Consider the following 20,366-nt stretch of genomic DNA (forward strand, 5'->3'; position numbering starts at 1 on the left):
TTGTTGCCTGGCAGCCAGCATTTTGACTTGATCTTTTCCAGCCGGTTCAGAAATAAACATCAAAGTTGAATCACGACCGGACGCCATCTTTTCCGTTCTGAGACGCCAACTTATAAAGTTGAGGATACCCATTTCAGAAGTGTCATCTTCAAGTTTTTGTTAATTATCGGTGTTAATTTATTGATATGATGTATTTGCACATCTTGTTCAGTGCCTGTAGGTGTTTTGTGCTGGGTTGCTGTGTCCTTGTCCAGGCCACGTGTTCTTGTGGGCCGAGTTTGAGTGTGTTGCTGAGGTTCCTCCCCTTCCTCTTTTCTTGTTCGTTTATTTCCCTGCTCCGTGCCTCGCTGCCCCACTGTCGGCGTGTTGCTTTTCTCCCCCTCTCTTACCTCGCTCTTCCATGAGCCTCACTTTCAAAGTAAAAACAAACAGGAATTCTGGTTTTGTTATTTATAAATGTTCAATAAAAAATAGGGCTCAATATATTGGCATTAGCCCATCTCACCCACTAGGCCCTTCTGATTTCAAGGAAGACCTACCATGCATGTTGCATAAGCAAAGTTGGCAAGAGGCATGGCGGTGAACACGATAATGTCCTGGTTGGCATAAATTGCAATGAATACCAAGTGCGCCATCATAGCAATTGATGCATTGCCCGCCTTTTCCTGTCGTGGTGAACAGCGACGAGTTGAACTGGCATCGCTCAGCACCCAGCGGTCCACAGTCGCATTCTGCGGACAGAAACCCAGACATAGCGATTAGCACTCCAACAAATGCGAAGTTATTAGGCAAAGTGCAATGAATGACAGGCATGTTGCTGAGCGATAGCACATTGCATGACGAGGATAAGAACATGGATTCTCACTTTGACAGGCATGTGGATTTTTGCTCGTGGCTCTCTGCCAGGGCCGGTCGTTGTAGAGAGGAAGACATTTCTCGCAATCTCTTCCTGTCGTATGATGTTCACAGAGACACTTTAACAGGCCCGCTCCATCCCGTATGCATTCGCTTGCATGGCCATTACACTTGCAGCTGGACATGAGCAAATATCCCGCAGCAGCATGTTAACCACTTAATTAAACTAGAAACCAACAATGCAGGATGGAATTGATATTAGCCTTATGAAAACCAAACTAAACATCTGGAGGTGTACAACTTACAAATGTGGAGGCATCATTTTTACGGCTGTGATGACCTCGGCTGACTTTAAAAGTCCTGAAAACTCCCATAAATCCTTTCACTGTGAAGGTATGACTCGATCATATTATACCTCCTCTAAGGACTGATCATCATCTGCTCCACCTGCAGCACTTGTTAATCAGCCCTTCCATATAATATGGTCACCTGCTCATTTTCCCCCGCAGTTACATATCTGACCTGGATTCAAGTATAAATTTCTGTTTGCTGGTTGCATCATTACTCAGTTGCAACTTTGCCAATGAGACAATATCCCTATAAATCAAGACATGAATCAATTTTTTTTTTCACTGGGGTACCAGTACACAATGGTTGACCTCTCTGAAAGGTACTGGAACTATGATGTTCCTTAAACTCCTCAACCAAGTTAGAGAAGACAGGACGTCTTGCTTAACATCTTTCGAAGGACAGCATACAGCGTATTTGATGTAGTGATGATTATGTGATTATAATGCAATGATTATAATCAAATTGCAATGATTATAAAATCCTGATAATTATCATCACCTGGCAATAAAAAAAAAAATTATTATCACCTATCAACACTCGCTCTTCATCATAATTAAATGGCAATGATGGGGGGGGGACATTCGTAAGAAGGAGCCAGATACGGAGAATATGCAAGAGTGAGATAGACAGTGTGGGCTGGGGCTAACATTAAAAGAAAGAAAAGGTGTCGAGAGGGCAGAGGGGTTTAAAGGAAAGGGATGTGACAATGATATCTAACAATGGTTAGGCCTCACCGTGCACCCACAGTAATATCCGAGATGGCAAAGTAATACGAGCTGAGAACTTGCGGGTCTCCAAAAACCTCATCTCCAAACGTGTTCAGTCGAACGAGTGAGATCCGCAAGTCAGACGCCGTCACCCACTCCTAAAGGATGACATTATTAAATAATAACGTTGCTGTTTTTTAGAACCATAATTCACCATTGACAGCAAAATATTCAAGAGCTGTTCTATCAGTTGTAAACCGAATGCAACTCACTGGCATAATGGCTAGAGCGTCTGCTCGGAGTCTGGGAGGTCAGCAGTTTGAACCCCAGCTGAGTCATATAAAAGACTTCAAAAATGCTGCTTCCTTGGTTGATGCTTAGCATTTTTTTTTTTAAAAGGATAGAACATGGACAAACAACCATTGCAGAATAAGCTTTGATGGGCTGAATGGTCTTCTCATGCGTTGAAGTGTCGTGTAAGGGAACTTATATCATTAACTGTGGTTTTCATACTTCCAGCATTAATGGACAGTTATTCAGAAAGAGCCCTCATTTACAAGCGATGACCCTCCATGACAGCTGTTGCTTTGCCGATACGATCAATGAAAGGTCTGGAATGAGAGTTCTCATAATCACCCATACTGTCACGACTCCATCTAAACCATGAACACTGAACAGCTTTCAGTGATGTCATCACATCACTGGACTGTGATGCAAGTCTGTGATAAATTTGACACATTTAAACTCTTATTAGTCGAAGGCTTTGAAAATCTTTGAGTGCTGAGTATTAACAGTGTGTGGTGGTGCAATGCATATAAACTTCCAAGCGGAATTTTAACTGCCATACCCTTCAACAACATGACTATGGACTTTTGCCCTTTTCCGCGTATCGATGACCAGAAAGAGTATGGAGGTTTGTGGTGAGCCAGAGATGTGGGACCGTCTCGATCAGAGCCTCCGCTAGGTAATGTGGGTGGCCCCCTGCAAAACTTCATGTGGAGGGGGGGGCTGTCTATCGGAGGGCGAATAATATGGTGAGACCTTCAAGTGAAGAATGGATTCATGCCTCGCCCCCAGAGGGGGTTAGCGAAGTACGGCATTAGAATAAACAACTCTGTCTGTACCTGTCTTTCTGCACCATCATGGGTAATGTATTGTCATATCTCGGTGATGCCTGGACCGACTGTAACCAAACTTGATAGGATAGTAGGATGGGTCAACCAAAGTGTGATTATGTGACCAACAATGACCTTAGTCAAATGTCAAGGTCAAGGTCAAAAGGTTGAAAAATCACATTTCTAACAATAACTATGGAATGGAAATCATCAGAGTAAGAAGTGGGTTTTTTTTTTTTTTTTGGCATTAGATGCAATGAATTTAGGCACATCAAAAGCATCGTTGATATTGTTCTCAATGAAGTCACGTTTCCCCAGAAAATGACGTCAAAAGTGATGGTTTCACATAAAATGATATGAGTGTAGAAAGAAGCATCTGAGTGACTAATCAAATCTGATTTAGGAATTGACTGTCAGATCCCACTGGGATGCCATAATAAAAATTTAACCTGAAAATTTTTTTTTTTTTTTTAAATATCACAATGACTGAAAATGTGAACATTTTAAAAATGTTTCTATCTCAGAAATTGAGCAGGAGAAATCCTTCAAAATTTTTTTGTGGTACCCTCTTAAAAACCACAATCAATCGCTAAAACAAAAATGATGACGGCGTGGAGAAATTCCGACGGGAAAGATGGCATCATTTATTCGATTTTCATGATGGAAAGAGCAAATTCAGATCTTATGATATCTGAATGTGTCTATGCACATAACTCGGTCAATAATGACCCGATCTGCCGATCTAATCACCAACAAACTTGGCACAGATGTAGTGTCGACTGACCTGACAAAAATCACTAATTCCTGCAATTAAAGGTCAAATGCAATAACTCGAGAACAGAACGAAGTAAGTGTCACATCATTGCGTAAAGTGCTCAAAAAGACAATTATTTTGAAGTATCATATGGTGGAATTGGTCTGTATGGAGAGAAATTCTTCAGATATTCACTGTGGGGATATAGATAAGAGCATCAAAAAATTAATGAGTGATGTTGGTCATGCGGCAGTGTGGTAATGTCGTCAAAATATCATCACACACACAAACAACAATCAGCGATGCTTTACAATTTCACCCTTCTACTTTTCCTGGAAGCAAAGTCGTCAATAATGTCATCATACTTCAGACTTCGTCCCAACTCCTCGATTGAAATGATGGCCAGGTGTGACAGCCTGTCCTGTGACATTGGAGAGCGCAAGTAGCTCCTTACGATCTTCAGATTTGAGAAAGTGTGTTCTGCAGATGCAACGGTTACCGGCATCGTCAGTAAAACCTTCAGAGCCACGTGAACATTGGGATAAGTGCCGATGAGGGAGGTTTTAGTTGTATAGCTCAGTGTTTCAAGTGCAGAACATCTTTCCAGCATGGAGTTGTGCAGAAGCTTGAGGTCTTCCAGTAGTTCGATGGGTACAAGATCGCTTGAATTTGAATCAGTTTGCAGAATATGTAGGTCGTTTCAGCCTTTTCTAAAATCATTGTCACTTAAAGCTTTTGTGGCTGTGATGTTAAATAGAAAGTTGAATGGCTGGAGGACAGAGGGCAACTGCTCAAATCTACTGTTGAGTGCAGTCAGGCAAGCATCGACAACCCTGGAGAAAAATTCAACTTTGAACTTTGTCTGTGGGTCTGAAACTGGTTCGTCTACAGACTCGTAGTAACGTTCGTCCACAAAAGTAACATTTATTGCTTACAATGCGAGTATCACAAAATGTTGTTTCTGTCTGCACTGACAGTGCGAGACACTTCGCAGTATCCATGGCCTAATCACGATAGATCACCAAGTGAGCATCACACGCCTGGATTCTGTCTAATGCAACATCCAACTGCATGTCCTTCAACTGCAACACCTTGCTGACGGTGGATTTGAACAAGTATATCGTACCAGATGAGCATGCAAAAAAAATCTGAAAGTTCCCACTTCCTTCACCAGGCCCATCGCCTCGCTGTAACATTTAGCATCCTTTCCTTTAGTAGCGTCAGCCACACTCAGCCGAGCAGCCTTGGCCTTCTGCAGCTGATAGTGCACGACCTTGACAGTCTCAGTTTTCCATTCCCATCGCGTTTCAGAAAGTGATTCCACGGAAATGGAGTTGTGTTGCCTTAGAATGTCCTATCTATGTGTAGAAGCCGCAAAAAAGCATGCAGAGCCGCTGTATGGAGCTCAAAAATGATATTGATACTGAGAGGAGGAGATTGGGACCATACTCTATGCAGAGCATTGGTGCTGCTTAAGCAGTCTTCTTGGCTATTGGGCACAATCCTGGACAGGTCGACACTCCGACACAGGATACCAGCATGCTGGCACTCATTTTGCTGACCTTAGAAGGATGACAGGCCGAGTTAACCCCACCTGGTATCAATTCAACAGCTGAGCAGGATTTGAACTCAGGACCCTAGGATCCAAAGCCCACCACCCTAACCATTAAGCCAAAAACCAGGCATATATTGATACTGCAAAGCACTAAACAGCATATGAAAGCACACGGTTGAGACGATGAGAACTGCAGGTGACATGAAATGCCCGAGGGTTCATTTGCAGAATCCGAGTCCGAACGTCAGAATGTTTCCCTTTCATGTCGCTGCCATCGTCATATCCTTGGCCTCTGCAGTTGGACAAAGGCAGACCAAAGCTGTTCAATATTTCCAAGAACTTCTCTGTTAGTTTCACGCTGGTAGTGTCTTTCACAACAAACAAGCTCAAATGAGCCAAGACCCTCGTCCTCTTAATGATGTCATAAAAAAACGAATATGACGTGATTGTGATGCATCAGGTTTGTGATAAATTATTATCTGTGCTAATGCCCGACTTGATTCCCGCAAACAAAATTCAAACAGCTTGCCTAGTTTCCGAGATAATGGTATAGGCGATTTCCATTAGCGGCGATATTATGACGTCAACTTTTTTTCGAGGAAGAATTTCCAAAATCGGAGATGGTTACTGTCTGCGCAGGATATTTTTACATATATATGCCAAGTTTCAGGAAGTTTCGATGAAAACTGGAGGCTGTGAAACAAAAAAGTCCACAAGAAGAAGATGAAGAACAACAACGTGAGCAAGACTTGAGATCCTCCACGAGGATCTAAAAATGAGGACATGTTGGCATATTTCAGAGGCCTCTCCTCTCAGTAATACCTCAGACCTCAGTTGCTGTGTCTCTCGCTACTCATTGTTCCAAGAATAGCTCATGTGGGCCTAATGTCGAGTATGTTAAGAATTAAGATAACGCCGACTGACTTCCTAAAAGTACTTCCGCAAGATGGAGGAAATGCTGTAAAAATCGAGTAAATAATTCACGGTAAATTTGATTCGATTTACTTGGAGGTCGTTGGAAAGCTATTAATATGAATCAATTATACTTGGACAAAAAAAAAAATCAATGTCTGATTAAACACAAAGATACACAAACAAATATTTTAAGGCCATTTTTCCGCGCTAGAGCAGGGTCTCCATGTTCCCTTTTTGAGTTCCTTTGACCCCATGCGGGTCCCCATGACAATCTTCTATCATAGTTCCCTTTTTGAGGCAATGTTTGTTTTACGGCCGGATACCTTTACTGACGCCAACGCTTTAGTCGCCTCTTACGACACGCAGGGATACGGTGTACCTATTCTAAACCGGGGCACACACACACACTAACCATAAAAATGCAGGGTCCTATTTTAAAAGTCTGTCGATCTTTCAGAATTGGAAGAAGATGTTTCAGGTATGGCAGCAGGAACCATTTCGATTTTAAAATAAAGAGTGATGGATATGGAAGGAGCACAAAATTATATACAATAATATAATAATACTTCTCGAAAAAAGACAAAAATATATAATAGTACCGTACATGGAAGGAGCACACAAACAACAGCAGCAGCAACAACAGCAACCTCCATCGGTCCATCAATCCATTTGGCCCATACTCCGTGCAGAGCGTTGATGCTGGCCTAAGCAGTCTCCTTGGCTATTGGACACAATTCTGGACGGGTCGCCACTCCGACACAGAACAGCAACCTCCAAGACAAATAATAAAAAAAAAAAAATCTGTGCTATGAAATGTCTGTTTTTTTGTGTGAGATTTACAGATTGATATGCAATATGTCTGTGAAGAGCAACATGATGTCCTTTGTTTAAACTCATCAGTGAAGCGATTGGCAACCGGTAGGAATGCATGGCTCGGGTTATTGGAAACATCGATGTTGCACAACTGGATTTTCAAGAAGCTTTGAAAATATTGCAAGCTGATGTAGGAGGCCCCTCTTTGTGAGTGGCCCACTGCGGCTGCAGGCACCTATCGGAGGCCTAGGTCCTGATAATCCCAAATGTCGTACTCGCTGCAATCAAATTCCCTTGAATGGCTGAGTGGATTAGCCCTCGCGAGCGTGATGATCAGATTTATTCTGCGTGATGGTCAACCTTGTACCATAGATGTGCACAGAACAGAGAATGGAGCAAGTTCAGGTACAAAGATATATATATATATATATATATATATATATATATATATATATATATATATATATATATATATATATATATATATATATATATATATATTATGAGTATTTTATGAAACTACTGCATGCAATAAATGGTATCCAGTGCAGTATTAAACTAGAACGGCACTCGGTAGAGCACATACTGTACCTCCGACAGGCTGAACAGTTTACATTGTGTATCCCACTGAGAGGCCAGATCTGGATCGAGACCTGAACCAAAATCGAATCAGCTTCTTCTTGTCACATACACAACTCGTCCACCAAGTTTTGTCACAATCCGTGCACAACCTTTTGAAATACTGTTGCGGTTCTCGGAAGGTACATTTGGTGCAGTACTGTGCCTATTTCAAAATCAACTAAGTGTGGACAAAGATCCCAGGTCAAAAAACCAGTAAAGACCAGTAGCTTACTCGTCAACTGGTACCAGTTGAAAACCAGTAGCCAACTGGTTTCTTACTGGTTTTAATATGGAAATTGGAATAGAGTGATATATTACCAGTTGAAATACAATTGTATTTAACTAACTGGTATCAACTGGGACCAGTACATTGCAACTGGTATCAACTGGGACCAGTAAGACTTTAACTGGTACAAATATGAGCTACTGGTTTTTTCAACTGGGAAATTGGAATTCTGATTGAATTTAACTGGTACCAGTTGAAACCAATAGAGACCAGTTAAAGACCAATTAGAACCAATAGAGACCAGTTGAAAATGTGTACTGGTTTTAACTGGTTTTTCGACCTGGGATTCGATTACGGGCAAAAGTATTTAAAAAAAAAAAAAATACAAAAATTAGTTTAAAAAGGAGAAAACATAAAAAGGACGTGTTTTTAATAATGGAAAGGCTAAATAATGTCTGGGACTAGCTAGGCCCATACGGCATCCAGTCTAGCTTTAAACGCAGCGATTGATGGTACGAGAACCACATCAGACAACTACATCAACACGGTGCATCCTTGACGTTTTCACTGAAATGTGTTTTGCAACCAATCAGGGATGCAGGATAACAATACTTTCATTATGCTCCTCAATGCTTGCCCACCAATTCATGCAATACAGTTCCTGCTCTTGAAGAGATGGAGTCATCTTCACAAATATGCTACTGCCACCATCAGCAGCCTATAATTAAACGGAACGGCCCTTCATTTTGCTTGAATTCCACACCGCTCCACGCAGGAGATGCATCTATCTCATGTATATACAGTACCTATATATAGAAAGTGTACACCCCCTTTTCAAAGTTTTCACCTTTTGTTGCCTTGTAGCCTGGAATTAAATAACATTAAATCAGACGTTTTCCACCTTTATTTACACATCGTAACCCACAAGTTCCACGTTAAAAACAAATCCCACAAATCTCAGAAAATTAATTAAAAATACAAAACTAGAACATCTTGGTTGGATAAGTGTCCACCCCCCTTATAATAGCAATTGTAAATTAGCTCAGGTGTAACCAATCATCTTCAAAATCACACACCAAGTTAACTGGCCTTCACCTGTGTTAAATTGTTGTGATTCTTATTATTTCCGAATAAAATCAGCTGATGCTGTACGTTTCCTTCGCTGGATAGTGCATTTCACAACAAAGACTCAATCATGAGCCCGAAGGAGCTTTCAAAAGACCTCTGCAATAAAGTTGTGCAAAGGCACAGATCAGGGGATGGGTATAAAAATATTTCAAAGGCCTCCAATATCCCTTGGAGCACAGTCAAGACAATCAATAAGAAGTAGAAGGTGTATGGTACCACCAAGATACGGCCGAGATCATGCTGTCCCTCCAAACTGGATGACCAAGCAAGAAGGAGATTAATCAGAATGGCCATCAAGAGGCCAATGGTAACGTTGAAAGAGCTACATGCCTTTATGACAAAGACTGGTCACTGTGTGCATGTGACAACAATATCCCAAGCACTCCACAAGTCTGGTCTGGATGCTAGAGCATCAAGAAGGAAGCCATTACTCAAAAAAAAGCCTATCTTGAGTCCTGTGTGAGGTGTGCAAAAACCCAACACAGCACATCACTCAAAGAACACCATCACAACTATGAAGCATGGTGGTGGCAACATCATGTTATGGGGATGTTTCTTGTCTGCAGGGACTGGGACACTTGGCAGGATGGAAGGGAAAATGGATGGAGCAAAATACAGAAAAATCCGAGAGGAAAACCTGCTGCCCTCTGCAAGAAAGCTGAAATTGGGACAGAAGTTCACCTTTCAACATGACAACGACCTGAAGCACACAGCCAAAGCTACACTGGAGTGGCAAAGGAACATAAAGATAAATGTTCTTCATTAGCCGTGTCAGAGCCCCGACCTAAGTCCAATTGAAAATCTGTGGCACGACTTGAAGATTGCTGTCCATGAACACTCCCCACGCAACTTGACTGAGCTTGAACAGTTTTGTACAGAAGAATGGGCAAATATTGCCCAATCAAGGTGTGCAAAGTTGGTAGAGACCTATCCCAACAGACACACAGCTATAATTGCTGTCAAAGGTGCTTCCACCAAGTAATAACTCAGGGGGGTGTACACTTATCCAACCAAGATATTCTAGTTTTATATTTTTAATTAATTTCCTGAAATTTATAGAATTTGTTTTTCACTCGGAAGTCGTGGGTTACCATGTGTAAATAAAAGGTGTAAAAAGTCTGATTTTATGAAATTTAATTCCAGGCTACAAGGCAACAAAAGGTGAAAACTTTGAAAAGGGGGTGTACACTTTCTATAGGCACTGAATATATAACAAAAGGAGCACAATGACCCGATGACATGGCAGAGACAATGTGTCTGTGTGGCAGACGACACTTGTTACTAACAGGTCGTGCGGCAAGCGTTGTGATGGGACTCAATTTGTAACCTGCTGCCTCGTCAATTTGAGCGGTTCGATCTGTTTATTGATGAGCTTAGTATGGTCACAGTATGTAGTCCTGATGAGCTCCAACAAGAGCGAAATCTGGATCGACATCTCTGCTTTCATTTCCCATTTGTGACCGTAGGGGCTTTCATCTCAGTCTGCAAAGACTTGAGTGCCACACAGATGCCATCCTCGTTTGGAGGTGATGTGTCGGTGTAACATAATTTATGCACGTGACATCAACGTTATGTCATAGGGTCAGTGTGTTTCTTTAGTTAAATTTATTATTATTCCTGACTGCAAACCACCTTACTGGAGACAATGTGTCTGTGTGGCAGATGAAACTTGTTACCAAGAGATGCTGTGATGGGCTCGATCTGTGTCTTGTTTCCTCGTTGAGTTAGAGGGTTCAATGTGTGTGTGTGTGTGTGTGTGTGTACATATATATATATATATATATATATATATATATATATATATATATATATATATATATATATATATATATATATATATATATATATATTGTCGCGGGGGTGTCGGCCAAGGTTAATCCCGGAACCCAATTTGTGGTGACGGGTGGTTAACACCGCTAGTCCACAGAAGGTCGAGTGGTTCCTTATTAAGAGGAGGTGGACAGGTTGATTGCTCCTCGGAGATTATCACGCGTGCTGGAAGGGCATGGTGCAATGGCGGAGAGATGGAGGAACACAGCACAGGGGGTGGATGCACGGGGGGGGGGGGGGGTTACACTCGAACCCCACAACAAACACACGGATAGTTTCTAAAATGAACACATTTAATGAAAATACACAAATATTTACAAAGGACAATAATTCAAAAGGTAATGAACGATAAAAACGTGAAGGAAATCAATCCTAAAAAGTCAAGGCGCCTCTATACACGGACTGAAATACAGACAAAGGAAAACGAAATAAAAAGAAAACTATTCCTTTATTCTTGTACTTAGCTTAGCCCAGAGCTGGCCTTTGCAGAACTTGGAATCAAGGTGCTGCCACCAGCACGTGCAGACGTGCGCAAAATGGCGCCTCGTCGTTTCACCCGTAGCGGGACAAACGCATGCCACGCAATCCGCAAGTAGCACTCCGCACCAAGGCTCAGAGACCCAGAGCAGCTGCTTCGTGCGTCAATCGTCCTCACCGACCCAACCAAGAGCCAAAGGCCAGCGTCTTGCTCCACCACGCGAGCCAAATCGCCTCAACACGAATACAAGGATTGTGCCGTCCTCTTCGTGCGTCTGAAGATAAGAGGTGGTGGTGAACAGCTGTTTTGCGTTGAAGGAAAGCCAGCTGTATAGCCCTGTTCTTACAAGCAATCTCCTAACTAGGTTCTCTCTCGTCTGCATGCGTTCCTTCCCTCAACTCAACCTTCTTCCGAATTCAACTCTGCCTCGTGTATACGCTCTGCTGATCTCTCGTTCTATTTAGTCTGATGCCTCCCACAACCTCTGCTTTTTCAGGCATCTCACGTCACGTCCATCAATCCTCCGCCTCTGGGGCGTGGCCTGCTCGCACGAAACCCGGGAAGTCGGGGCTTCTGCCTGCTCCGCACGTTTGCTTGCTTCTCCTCATGGTTTTGGTTATAAAAAAAACATAGGGAAAAGTCACAGGGGGGCAATTACATACTGGGGAAGCTTTTTCTTAAACCCTATCAGAATTAACACGTCACCACCCCCCGTGTGGTGACACGTAACACTTAAGCTCACAGTTTCCCTACTTAATTACATCAAGATGACTCCTACACGCCCATGGACCAAACTACTCTATTCAATCCTACATTCCCTATTAAATTCCTCCATCTACCCCCACAACCATAACAATATTTATACATAATGGTGTGAAGGTTTGTCCTGGAAAATCCATCCCATTTTTGTGTTATTCTATCATCTCAAACTGATTGCCTCCAACTTCATTATTCCATCGTCATTTCAGCTGAAGTCCAAGTCCACTAATTTGGGAGAACAATTTCTGGGATGATGAACAACATCAGCAAAAAAAATTACAGAAATTAACATGTCCCCAAGTAAAGTGCGCTGTTGCCGAGATACAAGGCAACAAAAAACAAAGGAAGAGGCCATTTAGTCCATCATGGCATCACACTAGTACTTTACCAACTTTCTGTGATAAAAACTTTATTCATACATTGAATTTCCATTCATGAAGACTTCCAAAATCATTATCGATCGAGTCATCCTGCCGCACGAATACAGATATATCATTGTCGGTTATCAGTAAGCAAAGTGCCGCAGAGATAAACACAGATGTTCAGGTTTAATCATGATTAACAACTAAAATTAAAAAATAAATTAAATACCAATGCACGAACAGTGAATGCACCTGGAGATTTGTATTGTGCTGAAATTCGTGAGCACCTGGTCGTCCTTCCAGCAAACTGAATGCTATATGAGCTCCTTGTAATGGGGAGATGTCACTGTGCTCAGTCGAGCAGAAGGCGGTATCGGGATCTCGTGCTGGACCATGGTCCGGTGGTCTCCCAAAAGTTTTGAGGCATGAGGTACTGTAATACTGCAAGGGGACCCAGCGGCTACCCGACGCAGTGCGCTTCAGGAGAGAAAAGCTCTCGGGGCGACTTGCATGGAACTTGATATGAATGTAACTGATCTCAAAAGCTTTGCCTGCAGTGGGGAAATGGTCAAGAAGGTCAACATGGAGATGGGTGTGGGTGAGAAAACACAAATTGAATAAACAAACATAGAAGAACATTCAAATAAATATGAGAGGCTAGTTATTACGGGCACCCTAGGGGTTATTATGGCCGAGAGGTATGCACACTTGCCCCTAAGAGGTCTAGCATGGGTTTGAATCCTGACCAAACTATAAAGTGTCATCCGAGTGTTTTACAGACAGGGTGATTCATTTAATGTGTGTGCCGTCCCATGGATGGGCGTTAAGCAGGCTTCCAGTCTGCCAGCATTCGTTGGTGGAGGTTTAAAGATCCCATGGTGTCTTTCGTGAAAAATCGGCGAGCTATCGCCGGTACCATAGCCAAATTACAAATTCCTGCCCTAACCAGCAGATGGCATTGCATCAGCGACACAGCCACACCCTCAGCCAATGATGCTACGCTGCAGCCTTGTGTATTTCAACGAAGACTGGCACCCTGACCAAATTAACTGAGCATTAGGCCTGCCCAGCCAGTTCATGAAAGACTTGGGCCAAACCTCCCCGACAGCCAACCTCCAACAAGCATGTGAGATTAATTGTGACGTTTAAAGAAGAATATGATGAGATGCAACCACTGAGAAGTAACATGAGAAGGAAAAAAAATAAAATAAAATAAAAAAAAGAGTACTTTTTCACAATATACCAAATTTAACAAACATCTCTTGTGCTCTGTGTGCCAACCAGAAAAAATATATATCGATATATTAATACTGAAGGACCAATTTTGTGCTCCTCCTAGCGGTCGCGTCACGTTTTTCTCGGTATTGTGACCTGGACTGAAAGAAACTTCGTACCTGTAAGAGTGCATCGCACATAGTGGCAATAATCAACTTTCAAATCTGAAGCAGAATAAACACTTTTCGTTGAGACGGGAACGAGGAGTGAAGAGGCGGGGGCTGGAAGTGAAGAGGTGGGGGCGGGGAGTGAAGAGGCGGGGGCGGGGAGTGAAGAGGCGGGGGCTGGGAGTGAAGAGGCGGGGGCGTGAAGAGGGGGGGGGGGGGAGTGAAGAGGCGGGGGCTGGGAGTGAAGAGGCGGGGCGGGGAGTGAAGAGGCGGGGCGGGAGTGAAGAGGCGGGGCGGGGAGTGAAGAGGCGGGGCGGGAGTGAAGAGGCGGGGCTGGGAGTGAAGAGGCGGCGGCGGGGAGTGAAGAGGCGGCGGCGGGGAGGAAGAGGCGGCGGCGGGGAGTGAGGAGGGGGGGGCGGGGAGTGAAGAGGCGGCGGCGGGGAGTGAAGAGGCGGCGGCGGGGAGTGAAGAGGCGGGGGCGGGGAGTGAAGAGGCGCGGGCGGGGAGTGAAGAGGCGCGGGCGGGGAGTGAAGAGGCGGCGGCGGGGAGTGAAGAGGCGGGGCGGGAGTGAAGAGGCGGGGCGGGGAGTGAAGAGGCGGGGCGGCGAGTGAAGAGGCGGGCGGGGAGTGAAGAGGCGGGGCGGGGAGTGAAGAGGCGGGGCGGGGAGTGAAGAGGCGGCGGCGGGGAGTGAAGAGGCGGCGGCGGGGAGTGAAGAGGCGGGGCGGGAGTGAAGAGGCGGGGGCGGGAGTGAAGAGGCGGGGGCGGGAGTGAAGAGGCGGGGGCGGGAGTGAAGAGGCGGGGGCGGGAGTGAAGAGGCGGGGGCGGGAGTGAAGAGGCGGGGGCGGGGGATGAAGAGACGGGGGGGGGGGGCAAAGTAAGCAAATTGAAATTTTTGACTGTACAGATCTAGACAGTCTCGGTTTTTGAAGTTTGAGAAAGGTTTCCATTTATGTCAATTCGCTAAAGGGTTGGCAGGATAGCCTGGACCTCGAGGTATGCACACTTGCCTCTGAGTTGTCTAGCCTGGGTTTGAATCCCTACCCAGCTGTAAACTGTCACCCTGGTGTTTCGCGTGCAGGGCGATTCGTCAATGTGCGTGTCGTCCCTCGAATTCAGGATGGTTCGATAGTCTGCTCCGAGTCTGGGAGATCGATAATTGTAACCCTGGCCAAGTGATGCCAAAGACTTTAAAAATGGTGCGTGCTGCTTCCTTCCTTGATACTCAGCATTTAAAAGAATAGAGCATGGACAAAAAAAACCCCCCGATAGGTTGGGCATCCATGGGGAGCAGGAAATTCCTCCTTGATTGCTCTGCTGAGTGTGGACTGTGGAACGATGCCATTTCACGACATTGCACCATCATTTTTTGATGATATAAAAGAGGATGTTGCTGGTACCCAGAGTACTCTGGGAAGTGACATCACTTCCTCCAATCTCAGCAGCTGCGTTTGTGTGAAAATCAAGTCCGGTGTTGTCTCATTTATCTGTCTGTATGTGCGCATGATTTCTGTCGCAGCTCCTCCACGAGCCTTAGAGCCTGTAATAAAAAAAATGGCCATCCCATCCACCACCAATAGTTAGTGGACGTTAAAGATCCTACGGTGTACTGAATGAAGAATAGACGAGCTATCGCTGGCATCCTGAAAAACTTACAAACTCCTGCTCTGACCTACAGGGGCACTGCATCAGCGGTGCATCCGCTCCCCTTCCCCTCTCCCCCAGCAAATGATGCCACCGCAGCCATGTGCTGCATACGAAAGAAAAATAAGAATTCACTAAAGTGTGAATGTTAATTGATTTTAATAGAACAAATATGTCAAACATCTTTGACGATAACTCGCATGTTGCCCGTGCCCGCACGGGATTCCAAACAGGGTTGGGATGAAGGCAGCAAAAATGCAAATGGCGTCTTCTGCCATTCAACCGGTAAGCTGGGAGCAACAATTCGCATTTATTGCCACACCTGATGCAATTTAAATGCTCTAATGGCAGTAAGGAGCTCCATTTGAAACTGTTCGACATATGCAGCTTTATGATCCCTAGGGTCCGTAACAAAAATTTATATTGGTGTCGAAGCCAGTGACCAATTGCAAATTATATGTATATGTATTCTTGGGTTTGAGAAAATGTGATGTCCAACAAATATGTTTAAATTTGACGAACCATAACCTTTGTAACGACGTACAGTAAATCTAATAAATAAATGTAAGTTTCTGTCCATCTGTGTGTAAAACCAATCACGCCAATACCACTGGGCCAATTACCACCAAACATGGCACATGGACCGAGTTCGACCTCGTGGTGAACAGGGGTTACATGGTTTAATCTGGAGTCACGGGGGTTGGGGAGGGAAGGTCGACGAAAATTCTCTAGGTAAATATGTATCATGGAGCGCCACCAGGTGCTAGTGGCAGAGGGTATTACAAGTCAGCTGTGGAAACTTGCATTGTACACGTCCCCAGAAAGTGGGAAACCCCAAACCCAACCTCCACCAATCAGGGCAGGCAAGGTAAAGTGGGGGGGGGGGTGGGAGTCCAGAAGGAAGGGAAGGGCTAGGGTAGTAGGAGGTAGTGAGAGGGTGGGATGAGGGAGGGGAGGTGATTGGAGGAGGGAACCGGCGTTGCTCAGAAATGCCAGGCACCCTTGGTAGTACATACATACATATATATATATATATATATATATATATATATATATATATATATATATATATATATATATATATATATATATATAAATATATATATATATATAAATATATATATATATAAATATATATATATATATATATATATATATATATATATATATATATACATATATATGTACACATATATATATATAAATATATATATATATATATATATATATATATGTACACATATATATATATATATATGTACATATATATATATATATATATATATATATTGTTACGAAAATGGCCCTTATTGGACTACTAACTGTAGGATTAGCTCAAATCCCCCATTAAATGCATGTTTAGCTAGGTTGTGTGGTAAAATGGACGTTACATGTGTGTCGGGAGGTGCAAGAGGCTGTATTATTGTTTGTGCGGTGGTGGTGGAACGAGGGCTCCCTCTTCTTCTTCCCCTCTCCGGACGATAGGCCCCTCCCATGCAGCTGAGGGGTGTGGCCTGGAGAGGGAGGTGGAGCTAAGGGGAGGAGTTTTGTCGGCTTCGCCGAGAGAGGCGTGGTCGTGTGTCGAAGGAGCGAACGAAAGAGAAACGAGAGAGAAAAGGAGTTCTCAGTTTGGAAAACGGTTGGGTTTTCGAGAGGGTTTTCGAGAGGGTGCTCGAGTGTCGAAGGAGTGAACAAAAGAGAAAAGGAGTTCTCAGTTTGGAAAACAGTAGGGTTTTTGATAGGTGCTCGTGTGTCGAAGGAGCGTACGAAAGAGAAACGAGAGAGAAAAGGAGTTCTCAGTTTGGAAAACGGTCGGGTTTTCGAGGCGTGCTGGTGGCTTCGAAGCGAGCGAATGAAGGAGGCACAGTGTTGGATCTGCCGGGAGAGACGCTGAACCTGCCTGCACGTCGAGGATTCTGCCGTCGGCTTTGAGAGGTGAGCGTGGAAAAGGAAAGAAAAGGTGATTCGACAGAGAGAGAAACTGAGAGGACGGAGTTGGGGAGTCGGGCTTCGAGGCGGGAAGGCAGGAGAGGAGACAACAGAGCCTCTGACGGTCCCTGCTCACACCAACGGCTCGACACGTTTGCTGATCCGCTTGCCGGAGCCCGGCACCTCGATTTTGGCCTTGTCTGGAGAACAGGCCAGGCCTGGATTTGTACGCTGGACCTTGAGAGAAATCAGCTGAGGCCCATCGTCGACCTTACGCGGGGTCAGAGCGCACTGAGACTGCGTGCGGTGCGGAAAGGAAAGAGTGCGGCACCGCCAACTTGCCACGCGGCGCGTTCGAGCTGGGGCTTGAATTCGTGGACATCCGCCTGTTGCGAGCAACATTCGTGCTTTTGACACTGTCCTCTTGTCCATGAAACATCACCAAGTACTCTGTCTTGCATGCATGCTGTCTGTCTTTGTCTGCACGTGTTGTATAAGGCATATCTCAGTAGGGACCCCCTCAAAATCTGTAGTCCGTGGTTCCAGAGTTAAGAACGGGTTGAAGATTGTTAATAAAAACATTGTCGTGAATCTTGCTTGTGTTGTGTTCCCCGATAAATCTGGTTGGTTCGTATGAAGTTACTGCTATGGATTAATTCGTGTCGCGTCAAGGAACGATCCGTTCGATTGGCATATAAAACCAAAATGGTTACAGACTGGCAGAAAACGCTCGGCATCTGACACAACCAGTCTGTAACCGGGGTTTTATTTCCCCAACTGGTAAGGTACAAGGATTACGTTGGTATCGCGATTGAAGATGCGTGACCCGAGGCCTGTGCCGAGCCGGCCTGCGTTATAAACCCCGGAGACGGCGGTGGTGAGGGTGGCACCAAGAGTCGGGTGAGAATCTCGCCACCCCGGATCCACAACAGTTTGGTATCAGGAGTGGGATATTTGGACCAGTGGTGCATTTTGCACCCCGGACATTGGATACGAGAAGCGAAAAAAAAAATGGTGCAAATTTGATTTGATTTTATGTTTGAACGGATCGGGTGAGGAACTTGGAAATTGTAAAGAAAATGGAGTCGCAAAATGGCAGCGCGGCTCCATCTCGGCGCGACACGAAGCGGGAGTGGGCTAATAATAGCACAACGAGCCGCACGGCACGAAGGAAACGCTCCCGCCCACCGGTTCAGGCCACGTGGACACGGTATACACCGTGGCAGACGAATCAGGATGCCAACGCATACATTGGTGAGCTTCATAAACCATTGGGGATGCCTTGGAGCAGTGGAGGTGTGGTGATGACTATATAGAGGAATTGCAAATTGATTTGGACGAGACACGGCGGCACGCAGAGGTTCGGGAGGATTACATGCATGGGGAGTCACAACAGTTGGCCGATGCACAGGAACTAATTCGGTGGCTAGATTGTGGGACGGGACAGAGTGCAGATGGAAACACGATTTGGAATTGAAACATCTGAAGGAAGAGGTAAGATCAGGCAATCAGATAAGAGAAAGCCTAGAACAGAAGATAAAAAGAGGAGAGAAATATCTGGAGCAAAGGAAGGAAGAATAGTTGGAAAAGTCGAGACAGTTCAAGGAACTACAGGAAGAAATGAGGAAAGTAGAGGGGAGTACCCATAAGTTGGAACAAGAGAAGAACAAACTGAACAAAAGAATAGAGGAGGAGCAAATTAGTAACTCCCGGGATGGGAAGAGCTTGGAAGAAGAATGGAAAACAAAGCTGGAAAAGGAAAAACGGGAATTGGAACTTCTGAAGGAAGAGGTAAGATCAGGCAATCAGATAAGGGAGAGCCTGGAACAGGAGATAAAAAGAGGAGAGAAAAATCTAGAGAAAAGGAAGGAAGAATTGTTGGAAAAGTCCGAACAGCTTCGGGAATTAAAGTCCAGGGGAAATGTACTGGAAATTAACAAGGAATACGGTAAGAGAATGGACGACATGAGGGAGGAAGAATGCAAAAGAGGTGCGGAGATGAGGAAGGAATTATGGGAAAAAAACTTCAGAGTTACAGAAACACCAAAACAAAGAGACGGAATTACAAAACGAGCTGAGGATGTTAAGAGAGGAACGAAAGAGAACGGAGAATGAAACGTTAAGGAACCACACTGTGAAGATCGAACAGCGAGAAGCCAAAGCAAGATTAAAGAATGAGATGCAAGAAAGAGTGGTGAAGGAACAACGAATGAAACAGGAAAAGGAAATCAACAAATTGAAGGAAACTATGAGATTGGAGAATGAAGAACAAGCGGGACAGTAGGATACGAAACAAAAAGAACAAGGAATGAAGCAGGAAAGGTAAATCAGCCAATTGAAGGAAAAAAACGAGATTGTAGAAGGAAGAACAAGAGAGACAGTGGAATAGAAAACAAAAAGAACATGGATTTGAAATTGAACAATTAAAGGAAAAAGCAAGGTTGGAGTACAAGGGGATAGTGAAAGAACAACGAATGAAACAGGAAAGGGAAATCAGCCAATTGAAGGAAACGATGAGATTGGAGAATGAAGAACATGAGAGATGGTGGGATAGAAAAACAAAAAGAAAACGAATTTGAAACTGACCAACTAAAGAAGAGAGCAAGGTGGGAGTACACGGAGATGGAAAAACTCCGGAAAGATAACAAACAACTAAAAAGGCTCAGAGGAAGAACGACTAAAAAGACTCGGAGAGGAAGAACGACTAAAAAGGCTCGGAGAGGAAGAACGACTAAAAAGGCTCAGAGAGGAAGAACAACTAAAAAGGCTCGGAGAGGAAGAACGACTAAAAAGGCTCGGAGAGGAAGAACGACTAAAAAGGCTCGGAGAGGAAGAACGACTAAAAAGGCTCGGAGAGGAAGAACGACTAAAAAGGCTCAGAGAGGAAGAACAACTAAAAAGGCTCGGAGAGGAAGAACGACTAAAAAGGCTCGGAGAGGAAGAAC

The 20,366-nt window shown here is 44.3% G+C and overlaps 1 protein-coding gene across 3 annotated transcripts in view; it reads right to left on the reverse strand.

The window, feature by feature from the left end:
- LOC147035568 (laminin subunit gamma-1-like) overlaps positions 1–20,366 on the reverse strand; it is a 97,823-nt gene that overhangs the window by 62,591 nt on the left and 14,866 nt on the right. For 2 of the 3 annotated variants that reach the window (XM_085900009.1, XM_085899998.1), the window contains exons 2-5: positions 12,722–13,020; positions 1,941–2,071; positions 866–1,032; positions 540–731 (exon numbers count right to left, since the gene is read on the reverse strand). In XM_085900009.1, coding sequence (XP_085756135.1) covers positions 540–731; positions 866–1,032; positions 1,941–2,071; positions 12,722–13,020 — 789 coding nt within the window. Of the gene's footprint in view, positions 1–539; positions 732–865; positions 1,033–1,940; positions 2,072–6,856; positions 7,001–12,721; positions 13,021–20,366 lie in introns of those variants that run through there. The other variant, XM_085900019.1, reaches the window with a different exon arrangement.

The sequence above is a fragment of the Eptatretus burgeri genome, chromosome 1 (genome assembly GCF_056783735.1).
Source record: "Eptatretus burgeri isolate ZD-2024b chromosome 1, Ebu_testis_v1, whole genome shotgun sequence".
In the NCBI taxonomy this organism is placed as follows: domain Eukaryota; kingdom Metazoa; phylum Chordata; class Myxini; order Myxiniformes; family Myxinidae; genus Eptatretus; species Eptatretus burgeri.